General features: G+C 46.2%; 1 protein-coding gene across 1 annotated transcript in view; it reads left to right on the top strand.

Annotated features, from left to right (window-relative positions):
• The window catches only part of caskin1 (CASK interacting protein 1), a 185104-nt gene extending 166229 nt beyond the window's left edge, over positions 1 to 18875 (top strand). Inside the window, exon 25 of the mRNA XM_071390941.1 lies at positions 14804 to 18875. Within this exon, the coding sequence (XP_071247042.1) occupies positions 14804 to 14900 (97 nt within the window). The 3' untranslated portion in view covers positions 14901 to 18875. The remainder of the gene's footprint in view (positions 1 to 14803) is intronic.
• The last annotated feature ends 725 nt before the right edge of the window (positions 18876 to 19600 follow it).

Below are 19600 nucleotides of genomic sequence, written 5' to 3'. Positions count from 1 at the left end.
CTAGTTTCAGAACAGTATGTAGGGGGATCTAGTTTCAGAACAGTATGTAGGGGGGTCTAGTTTCATACCAGTATGTAGGGGGATCTAGTTTCAGAACAGTATGTAGGGGGATCTAGTTTCAGACCAGTATGTAGGGGATCTAGTTTCAGACCAGTATGTAGGGGATCTTGTTTCAGACCAGTATGTAGGGGATCTGGTTTCAGACCAGTATGTAGGGGGATCTAGTTTCAGACCAGTATTTAGGGGGGTCTAGTTTCAGACCAGTATGTAGGGAGATCTAGTTTCAGACCAGTATGTAGGTGGATCTAGTTTCAGACCAGTATGTAGGGGGGTCTAGTTTCAGACCAGTATGTAGGGGGATCTAGTTTCAGACCAGTATGTAGGAGATCTAGTTTCATACCAGTATGTAGGGGGATCTAGTTTCATACCAGTATGTAGGGGGATCTAGTTTCAGACCAGTATGTAGGGGGATCTAGTTTCAGAACAGTATGTAGGGGGATCTAGTTTCAGACCAGTATGTAGGGCGATCTAGTTTCAGAACAGTATGTAGGGGGTCTAGTTTCAGACCAGTATGTAGGGGGATCTAGTTTCAGACCAGTATGTAGGGGGTCTAGTTTCATACCAGTATGTAGGGGGATCTAGTTTCATACCAGTATGTAGGGGGTCTAGTTTCAGACCAGTATGTAGGGGGATCTAGTTTCAGACCAGTATGCAGGGGGGTCTAGTTTCAGACCAGTATGTAGGGGGATCTAGTTTCAGACCAGTATGTCAGGGATCTAGTTTCAGACCAGTATGTAGGGGATCTAGTTTCAGACCAGTATGTAGGGGATCTAGTTTCAGACCAGTATGTAGGGGATCTAGTTTCAGACCAGTATGTAGGGGATCTAGTTTCAGACCAGTATGTAGGGGATCTAGTTTCAGAACAGTATGTAGGGGGATCTAGTTTCAGAACAGTATGTAGGGGGGTCTTGTTTCAGACCAGTATGTAGGGGGTCTAGTTTCAGACCAGTATGTAGGGGGATCTAGTTTCAGACCAGTATGTAGGGGGATCTAGTTTCAGACCAGTATGTAGAGGATCTAGTTTCAGACCAGTATGTAGGGGATCTAGTTTCAGAACAGTATGTAGAGGATCTAGTTTCAGACCAGTATGTAGGGGGATCTAGTTTCAGAACAGTATGTAGGGGGGTCTTGTTTCAGACCAGTATGTAGGGGATCTAGTTTCAGACCAGTATGTAGGGGGATCTAGTTTCAGACCAGTATGTAGGGGGTCTAGTTTCAGACCAGTATGTAGGGGGATCTAGTTTCAGACCAGTATGTAGGGGGTCTAGTTTCAGACCAGTATGTAGGGGGATCTAGTTTCAGAACAGTATGTAGGGGGATCTAGTTTCAGACCAGTATGTAGGGGGATCTAGTTTCAGAACAGTATGTAGGGGGTCTAGTTTCAGACCAGTATGTAGGGGGATCTAGTTTCAGATCAGTATGTAGGGGGATCTAGTTTCAGACCAGTATGTAGGGGGATCTAGTTTCAGATCAGTATGTAGGGGGATCTAGTTTCAGACCAGTTTGTAGGGGGATCTAGTTTCAGAACAGTATGTAGGAGATCTTGTTTCAGACCAGTATGTAGGGGGATCTAGTTTCAGACCAGTATGTAGGGGATCTAGTTTCAGACCAGTATGTAGGGGGATCTAGTTTCAGACCAGTATGTAGGGGATCTAGTTTCAGACCAGTATGTAGGGGATCTAGTTTCAGACCAGTATGTAGGGGGATCTAGTTTCAGACCAGTATGTAGGGGATCTAGTTTCAGACCAGTATGTAGGGGGATCTAGTTTCAGACCAGTATGTAGGGGGATCTAGTTTCAGACCAGTATGTAGGGGGATCTAGTTTCAGACCAGTATGTAGGGGGATCTAGTTTCAGACCAGTATGTAGGGGGATCTAGTTTCAGACCAGTATGTAGGGGGGTCTAGTTTCAGACCAGTATGTAGGGGGGTCTAGTTTCAGACCAGTATGTAGGGGGATCTAGTTTCAGATCAGTATGTAGAGGGATCTAGTTTCAGACCAGTATGTAGGGGGATCTAGTTTCAGACCAGTATGTAGGGGGATCTAGTTTCAGAACAGTATGTAGGGGGATCTAGTTTCAGACCAGTATGTAGGGGATCTAGTTTCAGACCAGTATGTAGGGGGTCTAGTTTCAGACCAGTATGTAGGGGGTCTAGTTTCAGACCAGTATGTAGGGGGTCTAGTTTCAGACCAGTATGTAGGGGGTCTAGTTTCAGACCAGTATGTAGGGGGATCTAGTTTCAGACCAGTATGTAGGGGGATCTAGTTTCAGACCAGTATGTAGGGGGATCTAGTTTCAGACCAGTATGTAGGGGGATCTAGTTTCAGACCAGTATGTAGGGGATCTAGTTTCAGACCAGTATGTAGGGGGGTCTAGTTTCAGACCAGTATGTAGGGGGATCTAGTTTCAGATCAGTATGTAGAGGGATCTAGTTTCAGACCAGTATGTAGAGGGATCTAGTTTCAGACCAGTATGTAGGGGGATCTAGTTTCAGACCAGTATGTAGGGGGATCTAGTTTCAGAACAGTATGTAGGGGGATCTAGTTTCAGACCAGTATGTAGGGGATCTAGTTTCAGACCAGTATGTAGGGGGTCTAGTTTCAGACCAGTATGTGGGGGGTCTAGTTTCAGACCAGTATGTAGGGGGTCTAGTTTCAGACCAGTATGTAGGGGATCTAGTTTCAGACCAGTATGTAGGGGGTCTAGTTTCAGACCAGTATGTAGGGGGATCTAGTTTCAGACCAGTATGTAGGGGGATCTAGTTTCAGACCAGTATGTAGAGGATCTAGTTTCAGACCAGTATGTAGGGGATCTAGTTTCAGACCAGTATGTAGAGGGATCTAGTTTCAGACCAGTATGTAGGGGATCTAGTTTCAGACCAGTATGTAGAGGGATCTAGTTTCAGACCAGTATGTAGGGGATCTAGTTTCAGACCAGTATGTAGGGGGATCTAGTTTCAGACCAGTATGTAGGGGGTCTAGTTTCAGACCAGTATGTAGGGGATCTAGTTTCAGACCAGTATGTAGGGGGGTCTAGTTTCAGACCAGTATGTAGGGGGGTCTTGTTTCAGACCAGTATGTAGGGGGATCTAGTTTCAGACCAGTATGTAGGGGATCTAGTTTCAGACCAGTATGTAGGGGGATCTAGTTTCAGACCAGTATGTAGGGGGATCTAGTTTCAGACCAGTATGTAGGGGGATCTAGTTTCAGACCAGTATGTAGGGGGATCTAGTTTCAGACCAGTATGTAGGGGGATCTAGTTTCAGACCAGTGTGTAGGGAGATCTAGTTTCAGACCAGTATGTAGGGGGGTCTAGTTTCAGACCAGTATGTAGGGGGATCTAGTTTCAGATCAGTATGTAGAGGGATCTAGTTTCAGACCAGTATGTAGGGGGATCTAGTTTCAGACCAGTATGTAGGGGGATCTAGTTTCAGAACAGTATGTAGGGGGATCTAGTTTCAGACCAGTATGTAGGGGATCTAGTTTCAGACCAGTATGTAGGGGGTCTAGTTTCAGACCAGTATGTAGGGGGTCTAGTTTCAGACCAGTATGTAGGGGGTCTAGTTTCAGACCAGTATGTAGGGGGTCTAGTTTCAGACCAGTATGTAGGGGGATCTAGTTTCAGACCAGTATGTAGGGGGATCTAGTTTCAGACCAGTATGTAGGGGGATCTAGTTTCAGACCAGTATGTAGGGGGATCTAGTTTCAGACCAGTATGTAGGGGATCTAGTTTCAGACCAGTATGTAGGGGGGTCTAGTTTCAGACCAGTATGTAGGGGGATCTAGTTTCAGATCAGTATGTAGAGGGATCTAGTTTCAGACCAGTATGTAGGGGGATCTAGTTTCAGACCAGTATGTAGGGGGATCTAGTTTCAGACCAGTATGTAGGGGGATCTAGTTTCAGAACAGTATGTAGGGGGATCTAGTTTCAGACCAGTATGTAGGGGATCTAGTTTCAGACCAGTATGTAGGGGGTCTAGTTTCAGACCAGTATGTGGGGGGTCTAGTTTCAGACCAGTATGTAGGGGGTCTAGTTTCAGACCAGTATGTAGGGGATCTAGTTTCAGACCAGTATGTAGGGGGTCTAGTTTCAGACCAGTATGTAGGGGGATCTAGTTTCAGACCAGTATGTAGGGGGATCTAGTTTCAGACCAGTATGTAGAGGATCTAGTTTCAGACCAGTATGTAGGGGATCTAGTTTCAGACCAGTATGTAGAGGGATCTAGTTTCAGACCAGTATGTAGGGGATCTAGTTTCAGACCAGTATGTAGAGGGATCTAGTTTCAGACCAGTATGTAGGGGATCTAGTTTCAGACCAGTATGTAGGGGGATCTAGTTTCAGACCAGTATGTAGGGGGTCTAGTTTCAGACCAGTATGTAGGGGATCTAGTTTCAGACCAGTATGTAGGGGGGTCTAGTTTCAGACCAGTATGTAGGGGGGTCTTGTTTCAGACCAGTATGTAGGGGGATCTAGTTTCAGATCAGTATGTAGGGGGATCTAGTTTCAGACCAGTATGTAGGGGGATCTAGTTTCAGAACAGTATGTAGGAGATCTTGTTTCAGACCAGTATGTAGGGGGATCTAGTTTCAGACCAGTATGTAGGGGGGTCTTGTTTCAGACCAGTATGTAGGGGGATCTAGTTTCAGACCAGTATGTAGGGGATCGAGTTTCAGACCAGTATGTAGGGGGATCTAGTTTCAGACCAGTATGTAGGGGGATCTAGTTTCAGACCAGTATGTAGGGGGATCTAGTTTCAGACCAGTATGTAGGGGGATCTAGTTTCAGACCAGTATGTAGGGGGATCTAGTTTCAGACCAGTATGTAGGGAGATCTAGTTTCAGACCAGTATGTAGGGGGGTCTAGTTTCAGACCAGTATGTAGGGGGATCTAGTTTCAGATCAGTATGTAGAGGGATCTAGTTTCAGACCAGTATGTAGGGGGATCTAGTTTCAGACCAGTATGTAGGGGGATCTAGTTTCAGAACAGTATGTAGGGGGATCTAGTTTCAGACCAGTATGTAGGGGATCTAGTTTCAGACCAGTATGTAGGGGGTCTAGTTTCAGACCAGTATGTAGGGGGTCTAGTTTCACACCAGTATGTAGGGGGTCTAGTTTCAGACCAGTATGTAGGGGGTCTAGTTTCAGACCAGTATGTAGGGGGATCTAGTTTCAGACCAGTATGTAGGGGGATCTAGTTTCAGACCAGTATGTAGGGGGATCTAGTTTCAGACCAGTATGTAGGGGGATCTAGTTTCAGACCAGTATGTAGGGGATCTAGTTTCAGACCAGTATGTAGGGGGGTCTAGTTTCAGACCAGTATGTAGGGGGATCTAGTTTCAGATCAGTATGTAGAGGGATCTAGTTTCAGACCAGTATGTAGGGGGATCTAGTTTCAGACCAGTATGTAGGGGGATCTAGTTTCAGACCAGTATGTAGGGGGATCTAGTTTCAGAACAGTATGTAGGGGGATCTAGTTTCAGACCAGTATGTAGGGGATCTAGTTTCAGACCAGTATGTAGGGGGTCTAGTTTCAGACCAGTATGTGGGGGGTCTAGTTTCAGACCAGTATGTAGGGGGTCTAGTTTCAGACCAGTATGTAGGGGATCTAGTTTCAGACCAGTATGTAGGGGGTCTAGTTTCAGACCAGTATGTAGGGGGATCTAGTTTCAGACCAGTATGTAGGGGGATCTAGTTTCAGACCAGTATGTAGAGGATCTAGTTTCAGACCAGTATGTAGGGGATCTAGTTTCAGACCAGTATGTAGAGGGATCTAGTTTCAGACCAGTATGTAGGGGATCTAGTTTCAGACCAGTATGTAGAGGGATCTAGTTTCAGACCAGTATGTAGGGGATCTAGTTTCAGACCAGTATGTAGGGGGATCTAGTTTCAGACCAGTATGTAGGGGGTCTAGTTTCAGACCAGTATGTAGGGGATCTAGTTTCAGACCAGTATGTAGGGGGGTCTAGTTTCAGACCAGTATGTAGGGGGGTCTTGTTTCAGACCAGTATGTAGGGGGATCTAGTTTCAGACCAGTATGTAGGGGGATCTAGTTTCAGACCAGTATGTAGGGGATCTAGTTTCAGATCAGTATGTAGAGGGATCTAGTTTCAGACCAGTATGTAGGGGGATCTAGTTTCAGACCAGTATGTAGGGGGATCTAGTTTCAGAACAGTATGTAGGGGGATCTAGTTTCAGACCAGTATGTAGGGGATCTAGTTTCAGACCAGTATGTAGGGGGTCTAGTTTCAGACCAGTATGTAGGGGGTCTAGTTTCAGACCAGTATGTAGGGGGTCTAGTTTCAGACCAGTATGTAGGGGATCTAGTTTCAGACCAGTATGTAGGGGGTCTAGTTTCAGACCAGTATGTAGGGGGATCTAGTTTCAGACCAGTATGTAGGGGGATCTAGTTTCAGACCAGTATGTAGAGGATCTAGTTTCAGACCAGTATGTAGGGGATCTAGTTTCAGACCAGTATGTAGGGGATCTAGTTTCAGACCAGTATGTAGAGGGATCTAGTTTCAGACCAGTATGTAGGGGATCTAGTTTCAGACCAGTATGTAGGGGGATCTAGTTTCAGACCAGTATGTAGGGGGTCTAGTTTCAGACCAGTATGTAGGGGATCTAGTTTCAGACCAGTATGTAGGGGGGTCTTGTTTCAGACCAGTATGTAGGGGGATCTAGTTTCAGATCAGTATGTAGGGGGATCTAGTTTCAGACCAGTATGTAGGGGGATCTAGTTTCAGAACAGTATGTAGGAGATCTTGTTTCAGACCAGTATGTAGGGGGATCTAGTTTCAGACCAGTATGTAGGGGGATCTAGTTTCAGAACAGTATGTAGGAGATCTTGTTTCAGACCAGTATGTAGGGGGATCTAGTTTCAGACCAGTATGTAGGGGATCTAGTTTCAGACCAGTATGTAGGGGGATCTAGTTTCAGACCAGTATGTAGGGGATCTAGTTTCAGACCAGTATGTAGGGGGATGTAGTTTCAGACCAGTATGTAGGGGGATCTAGTTTCAGACCAGTATGTAGGGGATCTAGTTTCAGACCAGTATGTAGGGGGATCTAGTTTCAGACCAGTATGTAGGGGGATCTAGTTTCAGACCAGTATGTAGGGGGATCTAGTTTCAGACCAGTATGTAGGGGGATCTAGTTTCAGACCAGTATGTAGGGGGATCTAGTTTCAGACCAGTATGTAGGGGGATCTAGTTTCAGACCAGTATGTAGGGGGGTCTAGTTTCAGACCAGTATGTAGGGGGATCTAGTTTCAGATCAGTATGTAGAGGGATCTAGTTTCAGACCAGTATGTAGGGGGATCTAGTTTCAGACCAGTATGTAGGGGGATCTAGTTTCAGACCAGTATGTAGGGGGATCTAGTTTCAGAACAGTATGTAGGGGGATCTAGTTTCAGACCAGTATGTAGGGGATCTAGTTTCAGACCAGTATGTAGGGGGTCTAGTTTCAGACCAGTATGTAGGGGGTCTAGTTTCAGACCAGTATGTAGGGGGTCTAGTTTCAGACCAGTATGTAGGGGATCTAGTTTCAGACCAGTATGTAGGGGGATCTAGTTTCAGACCAGTATGTAGGGGGATCTAGTTTCAGAACAGTATGTAGGGGGATCTAGTTTCAGACCAGTATGTAGGGGGATCTAGTTTCAGACCAGTATGTAGGGGGATCTAGTTTCAGACCAGTATGTAGGGGGATCTAGTTTCAGAACAGTATGTAGGGGGATCTAGTTTCAGACCAGTATGTAGGGGATCTAGTTTCAGACCAGTATGTAGAGGGATCTAGTTTCAGACCAGTATGTAGGGGGATCTAGTTTCAGAACAGTATGTAGGGGGATCTAGTTTCAGACCAGTATGTAGGGGATCTAGTTTCAGACCAGTATGTAGGGGATCTAGTTTCAGATCAGTATGTAGAGGGATCTAGTTTCAGACCAGTATGTAGGGGGATCTAGTTTCAGACCAGTATGTAGGGGGATCTAGTTTCAGACCAGTATGTAGGGGGGTCTAGTTTCAGACCAGTATGTAGGGGGGTCTTGTTTCAGACCAGTATGTAGGGGGATCTAGTTTCAGATCAGTATGTAGGGGGATCTAGTTTCAGACCAGTATGTAGGGGGATCTAGTTTCAGAACAGTATGTAGGAGAACTTGTTTCAGACCAGTATGTAGGGGGATCTAGTTTCAGACCAGTATGTAGGGGGATCTAGTTTCAGACCAGTATGTAGGGGATCTAGTTTCAGACCAGTATGTAGGGGGGTCTTGTTTCAGACCAGTATGTAGGGGGATCTAGTTTCAGATCAGTATGTAGGGGGATCTAGTTTCAGACCAGTATGTAGGGGGATCTAGTTTCAGAACAGTATGTAGGAGATCTTGTTTCAGACCAGTATGTAGGGGGATCTAGTTTCAGACCAGTATGTAGGGGGATCTAGTTTCAGAACAGTATGTAGGAGATCTTGTTTCAGACCAGTATGTAGGGGGATCTAGTTTCAGACCAGTATGTAGGGGATCTAGTTTCAGACCAGTATGTAGGGGGATCTAGTTTCAGACCAGTATGTAGGGGGATCTAGTTTCAGACCAGTATGTAGGGGGATCTAGTTTCAGACCAGTATGTAGGGGGATCTAGTTTCAGACCAGTATGTAGGGGGATCTAGTTTCAGACCAGTATGTAGGGGGATGTAGTTTCAGACCAGTATGTAGGGGGGTCTAGTTTCAGACCAGTATGTAGGGGGATCTAGTTTCAGATCAGTATGTAGAGGGATCTAGTTTCAGACCAGTATGTAGGGGGATCTAGTTTCAGACCAGTATGTAGGGGGATCTAGTTTCAGACCAGTATGTAGGGGGATCTAGTTTCAGAACAGTATGTAGGGGGATCTAGTTTCAGACCAGTATGTAGGGGATCTAGTTTCAGACCAGTATGTAGGGGGTCTAGTTTCAGACCAGTATGTAGGGGGTCTAGTTTCAGACCAGTATGTAGGGGTCTAGTTTCAGACCAGTATGTAGGGGATCTAGTTTCAGACCAGTATGTAGGGGGATCTAGTTTCAGACCAGTATGTAGGGGGATCTAGTTTCAGAACAGTATGTAGGGGGATCTAGTTTCAGACCAGTATGTAGGGGGATCTAGTTTCAGACCAGTATGTAGGGGGGTCTAGTTTCAGACCAGTATGTAGGGGGATCTAGTTTCAGATCAGTATGTAGAGGGATCTAGTTTCAGACCAGTATGTAGGGGGATCTAGTTTCAGACCAGTATGTAGGGGGATCTAGTTTCAGACCAGTATGTAGGGGGATCTAGTTTCAGACCAGTATGTAGGGGGATCTAGTTTCAGACCAGTATGTAGGGGGATCTAGTTTCAGACCAGTATGTAGGGGGATCTAGTTTCAGACCAGTATGTAGGGGGTCTAGTTTCAGACCAGTATGTAGGGGGATCTAGTTTCAGACCAGTATGTAGGGGGATCTAGTTTCAGACCAGTATGTAGGGAGATCTAGTTTCAGACCAGTATGTAGGGGGGTCTAGTTTCAGACCAGTATGTAGGGGGATCTAGTTTCAGATCAGTATGTAGAGGGATCTAGTTTCAGACCAGTATGTAGGGGGATCTAGTTTCAGACCAGTATGTAGGGGGATCTAGTTTCAGACCAGTATGTAGGGGGATCTAGTTTCAGAACAGTATGTAGGGGGATCTAGTTTCAGACCAGTATGTAGGGGATCTAGTTTCAGACCAGTATGTAGAGGGATCTAGTTTCAGACCAGTATGTAGGGGGATCTAGTTTCAGAACAGTATGTAGGGGGATCTAGTTTCAGACCAGTATGTAGGGGATCTAGTTTCAGACCAGTATGTAGGGGATCTAGTTTCAGATCAGTATGTAGAGGGATCTAGTTTCAGACCAGTATGTAGGGGGATGTAGTTTCAGACCAGTATGTAGGGGGATCTAGTTTCAGACCAGTATGTAGGGGGGTCTAGTTTCAGACCAGTATGTAGGGGGGTCTTGTTTCAGACCAGTATGTAGGGGGATCTAGTTTCAGATCAGTATGTAGGGGGATCTAGTTTCAGACCAGTATGTAGGGGGATCTAGTTTCAGAACAGTATGTAGGAGATCTTGTTTCAGACCAGTATGTAGGGGGATCTAGTTTCAGACCAGTATGTAGGGGATCTAGTTTCAGACCAGTATGTAGGGGGATCTAGTTTCAGACCAGTATGTAGGGGGAACTAGTTTCAGACCAGTATGTAGGGGATCTAGTTTCAGACCAGTATGTAGGGGGATGTAGTTTCAGACCAGTATGTAGGGGGATGTAGTTTCAGACCAGTATGTAGGGGGATGTAGTTTCAGACCAGTATGTAGGGGATCTAGTTTCAGACCAGTATGTAAGGGGATCTAGTTTCAGACCAGTATGTAGGGGGATCTAGTTTCAGACCAGTATGTAGGGGGATCTAGTTTCAGACCAGTATGTAGGGGGATCTAGTTTCAGACCAGTATGTAGGGGGATCTAGTTTCAGACCAGTATGTAGGGGGATCTAGTTTCAGACCAGTATGTAGGGGGATCTAGTTTCAGACCAGTATGTAGGGGGGTCTAGTTTCAGACCAGTATGTAGGGGGATCTAGTTTCAGATCAGTATGTAGAGGGATCTAGTTTCAGACCAGTATGTAGGGGGATCTAGTTTCAGACCAGTATGTAGGGGGATCTAGTTTCAGACCAGTATGTAGGGGGATCTAGTTTCAGAACAGATGGTAGGGGGATCTAGTTTCAGACCAGTATGTAGGGGATCTAGTTTCAGACCAGTATGTAGGGGGTCTAGTTTCAGACCAGTATGTAGGGGGTCTAGTTTCAGACCAGTATGTAGGGGGTCTAGTTTCAGACCAGTATGTAGGGGGATCTAGTTTCAGACCAGTATGTAGGGGGATCTAGTTTCAGACCAGTATGTAGGGGGATCTAGTTTCAGACCAGTATGTAGGGGGATCTAGTTTCAGAACAGTATGTAGGGGGATCTAGTTTCAGACCAGTATGTAGGGGGATCTAGTTTCAGATCAGTATGTAGAGGGATCTAGTTTCAGACCAGTATGTAGGGGGATCTAGTTTCAGACCAGTATGTAGGGGGATCTAGTTTCAGACCAGTATGTAGGGGGATCTAGTTTCAGACCAGTATGTAGGGGGATCTAGTTTCAGACCAGTATGTAGGGGGATCTAGTTTCAGACCAGTATGTAGGGGGATCTAGTTTCAGACCATAATGTAGGGGGGTCTAGTTTCAGACCAGTATGTAGGGGGATCTAGTTTCAGATCAGTATGTAGAGGGATCTAGTTTCAGACCAGTATGTAGGGGGTCTAGTTTCAGAACAGTATGTAGGGGGTCTAGTTTCAGACCAGTATGTAGGGGGATCTAGTTTCAGATCAGTATGTAGAGGGATCTAGTTTCAGACCAGTATGTAGGGGGATCTAGTTTCAGACCAGTATGTAGGGGGATCTAGTTTCAGACCAGTATGTAGGGGGATCTAGTTTCAGACCAGTATGTAGGGGGATCTAGTTTCAGACCAGTATGTAGGGGGATCTAGTTTCAGACCAGTATGTAGGGGGGTCTAGTTTCAGACCAGTATGTAGGGGGATCTAGTTTCAGATCAGTATGTAGAGGGATCTAGTTTCAGACCAGTATGTAGGGGGATCTAGTTTCAGACCAGTATGTAGGGGGATCTAGTTTCAGACCAGTATGTAGGGGGATCTAGTTTCAGAACAGTATGTAGGGGGATCTAGTTTCAGACCAGTATGTAGGGGATCTAGTTTCAGACCAGTATGTAGAGGGATCTAGTTTCAGACCAGTATGTAGGGGGATCTAGTTTCAGAACAGTATGTAGGGGGATCTAGTTTCAGACCAGTATGTAGGGGATCTAGTTTCAGACCAGTATGTAGGGGATCTAGTTTCAGATCAGTATGTAGAGGGATCTAGTTTCAGACCAGTATGTAGGGGGATCTAGTTTCAGACCAGTATGTAGGGGGATCTAGTTTCAGACCAGTATGTAGGGGATCTAGTTTCAGATCAGTATGTAGAGGGATCTAGTTTCAGACCAGTATGTAGGGGGATCTAGTTTCAGACCAGTATGTAGGGGGATCTAGTTTCAGACCAGTATGTAGGGGGATCTAGTTTCAGAACAGTATGTAGGGGGATCTAGTTTCAGACCAGTATGTAGGGGATCTAGTTTCAGACCAGTATGTAGGGGGTCTAGTTTCAGACCAGTATGTAGGGGGTCTAGTTTCAGACCAGTATGTAGGGGGTCTAGTTTCAGACCAGTATGTAGGGGGTCTAGTTTCAGACCAGTATGTAGGGGGATCTAGTTTCAGACCAGTATGTAGGGGGATCTAGTTTCAGACCAGTATGTAGGGGGATCTAGTATCAGACCAGTATGTAGGGGGGTCTAGTTTCAGACCAGTATGTAGGGGGATCTAGTTTCAGACCAGTATGTAGGGGGATCTAGTTTCAGACCAGTATGTAGGGGATCTAGTATCAGACCAGTATGTAGGGGATCTAGTTTCAGACCAGTATGTAGGGGGATCTAGTATCAGACCAGTATGTAGGGGGGTCTAGTTTCAGACCAGTATGTAGGGGGATCTAGTTTCAGACCAGTATGTAGGGGGATCTAGTTTCAGACCAGTATGTAGGGGGATCTAGTTTCAGACCAGTATGTAGGGGGATCTAGTTTCAGACCAGTATGTAGGGGGATCTAGTTTCAGACCAGTATGTAGGGGGATCTAGTTTCAGACCAGTATGTAGGGGGATCTAGTTTCAGACCAGTATGTAGGGGGATCTAGTATCAGACCAGTATGTAGGGGGGTCTAGTTTCAGACCAGTATGTAGGGGGATCTAGTTTCAGACCAGTATGTAGGGGGATCTAGTTTCAGACCAGTATGTAGGGGGATCTAGTTTCAGACCAGTATGTAGGGGATCTAGTATCAGACCAGTATGTAGGGGGATCTAGTTTCAGACCAGTATGTAGGGGGATCTAGTTTCAGACCAGTATGTAGGGGGATCTAGTATCAGACCAGTATGTAGGGGGGTCTAGTTTCAGACCAGTATGTAGGGGGATCTAGTTTCAGACCAGTATGTAGGGGGATCTAGTTTCAGACCAGTATGTAGGGGGATCTAGTTTCAGACCAGTATGTAGGGGGATCTAGTTTCAGACCAGTATGTAGGGGGGTCTAGTTTCAGACCAGTATGTAGGAGGGTCTAGTTTCAGACCAGTATGTAGGGGGATCTAGTTTCAGACCAGTATGTAGGGGGATCTAGTTTCAGACCAGTATGTAGGGGGATCTAGTTTCAGACCAGTATGTAGGGGATCTAGTATCAGACCAGTATGTAGGGGATCTAGTATCAGACCAGTATGTAGGGGATCTAGTATCAGACCAGTATGTAGGGGGATCTAGTTTCAGACCAGTATGTAGGGGATCTAGTATCAGACCAGTATGTAGGGGGATCTAGTTTCAGACCAGTATGTAGGGGATCTAGTATCAGACCAGTATGTAGGGGATCTAGTATCAGACCAGTATGTAGGGGGTCTAGTATCAGACCAGTATGTAGGGGATCTAGTATCAGACCAGTATGTAGGGGATCTAGTTTCAGACCAGTATGTAGGGGGTCTAGTATCAGACCAGTATGTAGGGGATCTAGTATCAGACCAGTATGTAGGGGATCTAGTATCAGACCAGTATGTAGGGGATCTAGTTTCAGACCAGTATGTAGGGGGATCTAGTTTCAGACCAGTATGTAGGGGGTCTAGTTTCAGACCAGTATGTAGGGGATCTAGTTTCAGACCAGTATGTAGGGGATCTAGTTTCAGACCAGTATGTAGGGGGTCTAGTATCAGACCAGTATGTAGGGGATCTAGTATCAGACCAGTATGTAGGGGGATCTAGTTTCAGACCAGTATGTAGGGGATCTAGTATCAGACCAGTATGTAGGGGGATCTAGTTTCAGACCAGTATGTAGGGGATCTAGTATCAGACCAGTATGTAGGGGATCTAGTATCAGACCAGTATGTAGGGGATCTAGTATCAGACCAGTATGTAGGGGATCTAGTTTCAGACCAGTATGTAGGGGGTCTAGTATCAGACCAGTATGTAGGGGATCTAGTATCAGACCAGTATGTAGGGGATCTAGTATCAGACCAGTATGTAGGGGATCTAGTTTCAGACCAGTATGTAGGGGGATCTAGTTTCAGACCAGTATGTAGGGGGTCTAGTTTCAGACCAGTATGTAGGGGATCTAGTTTCAGACCAGTATGTAGGGGATCTAGTTTCAGACCAGTATGTAGGGGGTCTAGTATCAGACCAGTATGTAGGGGATCTAGTATCAGACCAGTATGTAGGGGATCTAGTATCAGACCAGTATGTAGGGGATCTAGTTTCAGACCAGTATGTAGGGGGTCTAGTTTCAGACCAGTATGTAGGGGGTCTAGTATCAGACCGGTATGTAGGGGATCTAGTATCAGACAGGTATGTAGGGGGTCTAGTTTCAGACCAGTATGTAGGGGGTCTAGTTTCAGACCAGTATGTAGGGGGATCTAGTTTCAGACCAGTATGTCAGGGATCTAGTTTCAGGCCTTTCTTTTATACCTGCTACGTTTGGTAACAATAGAATATTTTATCTTAATATCCCGTACAATTAAAACAGATAAAAACAGTATACCAGACAGACGCATTATCCTCACAATGCTTTGTTTTGTGTGTGTGTGTGTGTGTGTGTATGTGTGTGTGTGTGTGTGTAGTTGGGTTGCAGAGGAGAAGACGACGGTCAGTATCCTTGACGACATCGGCAGCATGTTTGACGACCTGGCCGACCAGCTGGACGCCATGTTGGAGTAACCGTGACAACAGCTGTCCGTCCCCGCGGCAACGCAGCCAGCCTCGGAACTTCCTCCTTCCGTCCGCAGGCACAGCGCTCCTCTCCTCTCTCTCTCCATCCTCCTCCTGTCTGCTCTCTCCACTAAAAGGACAGAGGGGACCCCTCCATTACAGAGGAGCACTCTTGTCCACAAGGCCCGTGACGCTAGGCTTGTCCCGTCACTGCTTAACAAAACAGTTACAGCCCCATGTGATGAATTGTAGTTATGGTATGTGATGTGTACATTGTCAGCATGAAGAGGGTTTATATTTACAGAAAACAGGCTCCTCTCTGAGGGAGAGTCATGCATTAGTCCAGTCATATTATAAATATATATATATAAAATATAAATATATAGATATATGATGTTTTGGTTGTCTCTGTTGAATGGTGATGCTGTTGTGATGTTTATGAATCGCTGGAAATGTTTAATGTGACCAAAATGTAACTCTGCTCCTGAAGTGTGTGTTCTGGAATCGTGAGTGTTCTGGAATCGTGAGTGTTCTGGAATCGTGAGTGTTCTGGAATCGTGAGTGTTCTGGAATAGTGAGTGTTCTGGAATCGTGAGTGTTCTGGAATCGTGAGTGTTCTGGAATCGTCAGTGTTCTGGAATCGTCAGTGTTCTGGAATCGTGAGGGTTCTGGACGGAGAGGAAATTACAGCTGATTGGATGTAAAAGGGCTTCGGAATGGCAGAACTTCCTGTGCAAGCCCCGCCTCCAGAGTCCAGATTCCGATGTTATTCTCGACCTGCTTCCATAACTTTACCCCTCCCTCCCTGTTATTAACACAGCACAGTGTGAGTCTGGGTTTTAGGGCTCAGGGGGGTCAAGGGTTCCAGAGGTTCAGTACCATGTTGACCTCTACTGCACAATAGAGAAAATATAGTTTAGGTTTACTGAGCGTTACTGAGCGTGGTTACGGGCTGATTGGAACGAAGGGGCTCTGTTCAGTCTGGATGGCGTTACAGATGGCGAGATAGAGATGTATAAAGGTCATCTCCCTTATTGAGACGACATATACAGCGTTCGACGTGAGTCTCCGCCGACTCGGCTACCTTTAAATTCCAGTCACGCTGAACGCTGAACTTCCCCGATAAGGTTTGAAACAGAGTCCTCACTTCAAGCTGAGGGGGTGGACTGATGGTGATGGTGACTCATCTCGAATTCCTCTACTGCAGATCTCTCTCTCCCCCTCAATATTCTCTCCTTCTATTCTCTCTCTCCTCCTCACTATTCTCTCCCTCTTTCTTTCTCTCTCCTCCCTCACTATTCTCTCCTCTCTTGCTCCATCCCTCCACCCTATCGCCAGCCCTCACGTTGCCGTGACAATCTCCGACATCGTCAGGCTAATCACCACGGTTACCATACAATGCGTTACCATGCCGACGGGTTCCAGAGGAGGAGGAAGAAGATTATGACAGGACTGTGAATGTTTTTTAGTGAGCATGGACTTTATATAAACATTAATAAACATTACGGTAACGTTTCCCCCCCCCCCCTAACCTGCTAACGTTACAATAAGGTGTATCTGTGCCATCCAGACAGACAGAACTCACTACAGACTCTCGTTACTAAGACAATAGTTGGAATGTGGACATTATGAATATATAGATGAATAAGGTGTATCTGTGCCATCCAGACAGACAGAACTCACTACAGACTCTCGTTACTAAGACAACAGTTGGAATGTGGACATTATGAATATATAGATGAATAAGGTGTATCTGTGCCATCCAGACAGACAGAACTCACTACAGACTCTCGTTACTAAGACAATAGTTGGAATGTGGACATTATGAATATATAGATGAATAAGGTGTATCTGTGCCATCCAGACAGACAGAACTCACTACAGACTCTCGTTACTAAGACAACAGTTGGAATGTGGACATTATGAATATATAGATGAATATGGTGTATCTGTGCCATCCAGACAGACAGAACTCACTACAGACTCTCGTTACTAAGACAACAGTTATGAATATATAGATGAATAAGGTGTATCTGTGCCATCCAGACAGACAGAACTCACTACAGACTCTCGTTACTAAGACAATAGTTGGAATGTGGACATTATGAATATATAGATGAATAAGTGGAACAACAACAACAACAACAACAACAACAACAACATATGTTTTTAAATTCTGATTTTATGATGTGGGCCGTTCTGAAGGCTGTAGGTGTTTAAAGTTGTAAATAATTACATGTTCTGTTCTCAAATAATAATTTAAAAATGTAAATTCTTTCTTAGGGTTCTTTTTATTTTCATGAGAGCTTTATCCGGGCCTGTCTTTATGTCCGGGTGATCCGGGCCTGTCTTTATGCCCGGGTGATCCGGGCCTGTCTTTATGTCCGGGTGATCCGGGCCTGTCTTTATGTCCGGGTGATCCGGGCCTGTCTTTATGCCCGGGTGATCCGGGCCTGTCTTTATGCCCGGGTGATCCGGGCCTGTCTTTATGCCCGGGTGATCCGGGCCTGTCTTTATGTCCGGGTGATCCGGGCCTGTCTTTATGCCCGGGTGATCCGGGCCTGTCTTTATGTCCGGGTGATCCGGGCCTGTCTTTATGTCCGGGTGATCCGGGCCTGTCTTTATGCCCGGGTGATCCGGGCCTGTCTTTATGTCCGGGTGATCCGGGCCTGTCTTTATGTCCGGGTGATCCGGGCCTGTCTTTATGCCCGGGTGATCCGGGCCTGTCTTTATGTCCGGGTGATCCGGGCCTGTCTTTATGTCCGGGTGATCCGGGCCTGTCTTTATGTCCGGGTGATCCGGGCCTGTCTTTATGCCCGGGTGATCCGGGCCTGTCTTTATGTCCGGGCCTGTCTTTATATCCGGGTGATCCGGGCCTGTCTTTATGTCCGGGTGATCCGGGCCTGTCTTCATGTCCGGGTGATCCGGGCCTGTCTTTATGTTCGGGTGATCCGGGCCTGTCTTCATGTCCGGGTGATCCGGGCCTGTCTTCATGTCCGGGTGATCCGGGCCTGTCTTTATGTCCGGGTGATCCGGGCCTGTCTTTATGCCCGGGTGACCCGGGCCTGTCTTTATGCCCAGGTGACCCGGGTGGGGTCGGTCATCCAGGTGATCGATCATCCAGGTGACCAGCCCCAAAGTGCTGCACGTTTAATGACGACAGACACCTGTCTCGATGGCTTGAACCCCCGGGGGTCACAAGACTGCGTTAGCTTCCCGAGCTAAAGGCTGAGTCATTATCTCTCGGGAACTAAACAAGTCTTCATGTTCACAGAATCACCTCCGTTACATAAACCTCCCCAAATCTGGTCACATGACTCCAGTCCCATCTCTCCCCTCTTCCCGACTCTATCCTGACCCAATCTGAGAGAACGGGTACGGAGGCTTGTTTGTACCGCCCCGGGGAGTAGTTGGCCCTAACCACAGATCTAGGATCAGCTCGTCCCTCTTAACCTTAAAGCATCGAGGGGAAACAAATACAACTTCTGGTCACATGACTCCCTCGTCACGTGACTCCCTGGTCATGTGACGAGGGGAAACATAGAACTGATTCAAGATCAGCGTCTGTCAGCGCCACGTGTGTAAATACAGCTGGATGGCTTTCACCGCTTTTCTCTTCCTGAGTCTCATTCTCCTCCTTTCTTTGTGTTGGGGGGGGTGGGGGGCTGAATGTTAAATTAGAACAGCTGTGGTCAAAACGGGGGGAGGAACTGAATTTAAATTAGAACAGCTGTGGTCAAAACGGAGGGGGGGGGGGGGGGCATAGTACTCTCTCTTTCTGTTTGGTTGGTTTTTAAAAAGAAGATGTTGTTTTTACTTTTGCCTGTGAGCATCGACAGAGACCAGAGTGGTTTCTGGGCTGTCAGAGTGTGTGTGTTGTAGCTACTCTGCTGTGTGTCGACAGTATGAAACGGTCGGTGGGAACGTGGTGATGCATCTATGGACCATCCTCTCAGAATAAATACATGTTCTATACAAACTCTGTTCCACTGGACTCTGTCTGCGTCTGTCTGTCTGCCTGCCTGGCAGTCTGTCTGCCTACGTGCATCTGTCTGTCTGTCTGCCTACGTGCGTCTGTCTGTCTGTCTGCCTACGTGCGTCTGTCTGTCTGTCTGCCTACGTGCGTCTGTCTGTCTGTCTGTCTGTCTGTGTCTGCCTACGTGCGTCTGCGTCTGTCTGTCTGTGTCTGCCTACGTGCGTCTGTCTGTCTACGTGCGTCTGTCTGTCTGTCTGTCTGCCTACATGTGTCTGTCTGTCTGCCTGCGTGTCTGTCTGTCTGTCTGCCTGCCTACGTGTGTCTGTCTGTCTGCCTGCCTACGTGCGTCTGTCTGTCTGCCTACGTGTGTCTGTCTACAGTTGAAGTCGGAAGTTTACATACACTTAGGTTGGAGTCATTAAAACTCGTTTTTCAACCACTCCACAAATGTCTTGTTAACAAACTATAGTTTTGGCAAGTCGGTTAGGACATCTACTTTGTACATGACACAAGTCATTTTTCCAACAATTATTTACAGACAGATTATTTCACTTATAATTCAATGTCACAATTCCAGTGGGTCAGAAGTTTACATACACTAAGTTGACTCTGCCTTTAAACAGCTTGGACAATTCCAGAAAATTATGTCATGGCTTTAGAAGCTTCTGATAGGCTAATGGACATAATTTGAGTCAAATGGAGGTGTACCTGTGGATGTATTTCAAGGCCTACC

The sequence above is a fragment of the Salvelinus alpinus genome, chromosome 1 (assembly GCF_045679555.1).
Source record: "Salvelinus alpinus chromosome 1, SLU_Salpinus.1, whole genome shotgun sequence".
Classification (NCBI taxonomy): domain Eukaryota; kingdom Metazoa; phylum Chordata; class Actinopteri; order Salmoniformes; family Salmonidae; genus Salvelinus; species Salvelinus alpinus.
This window is presented reverse-complemented; position numbering and strand designations above follow the sequence as displayed.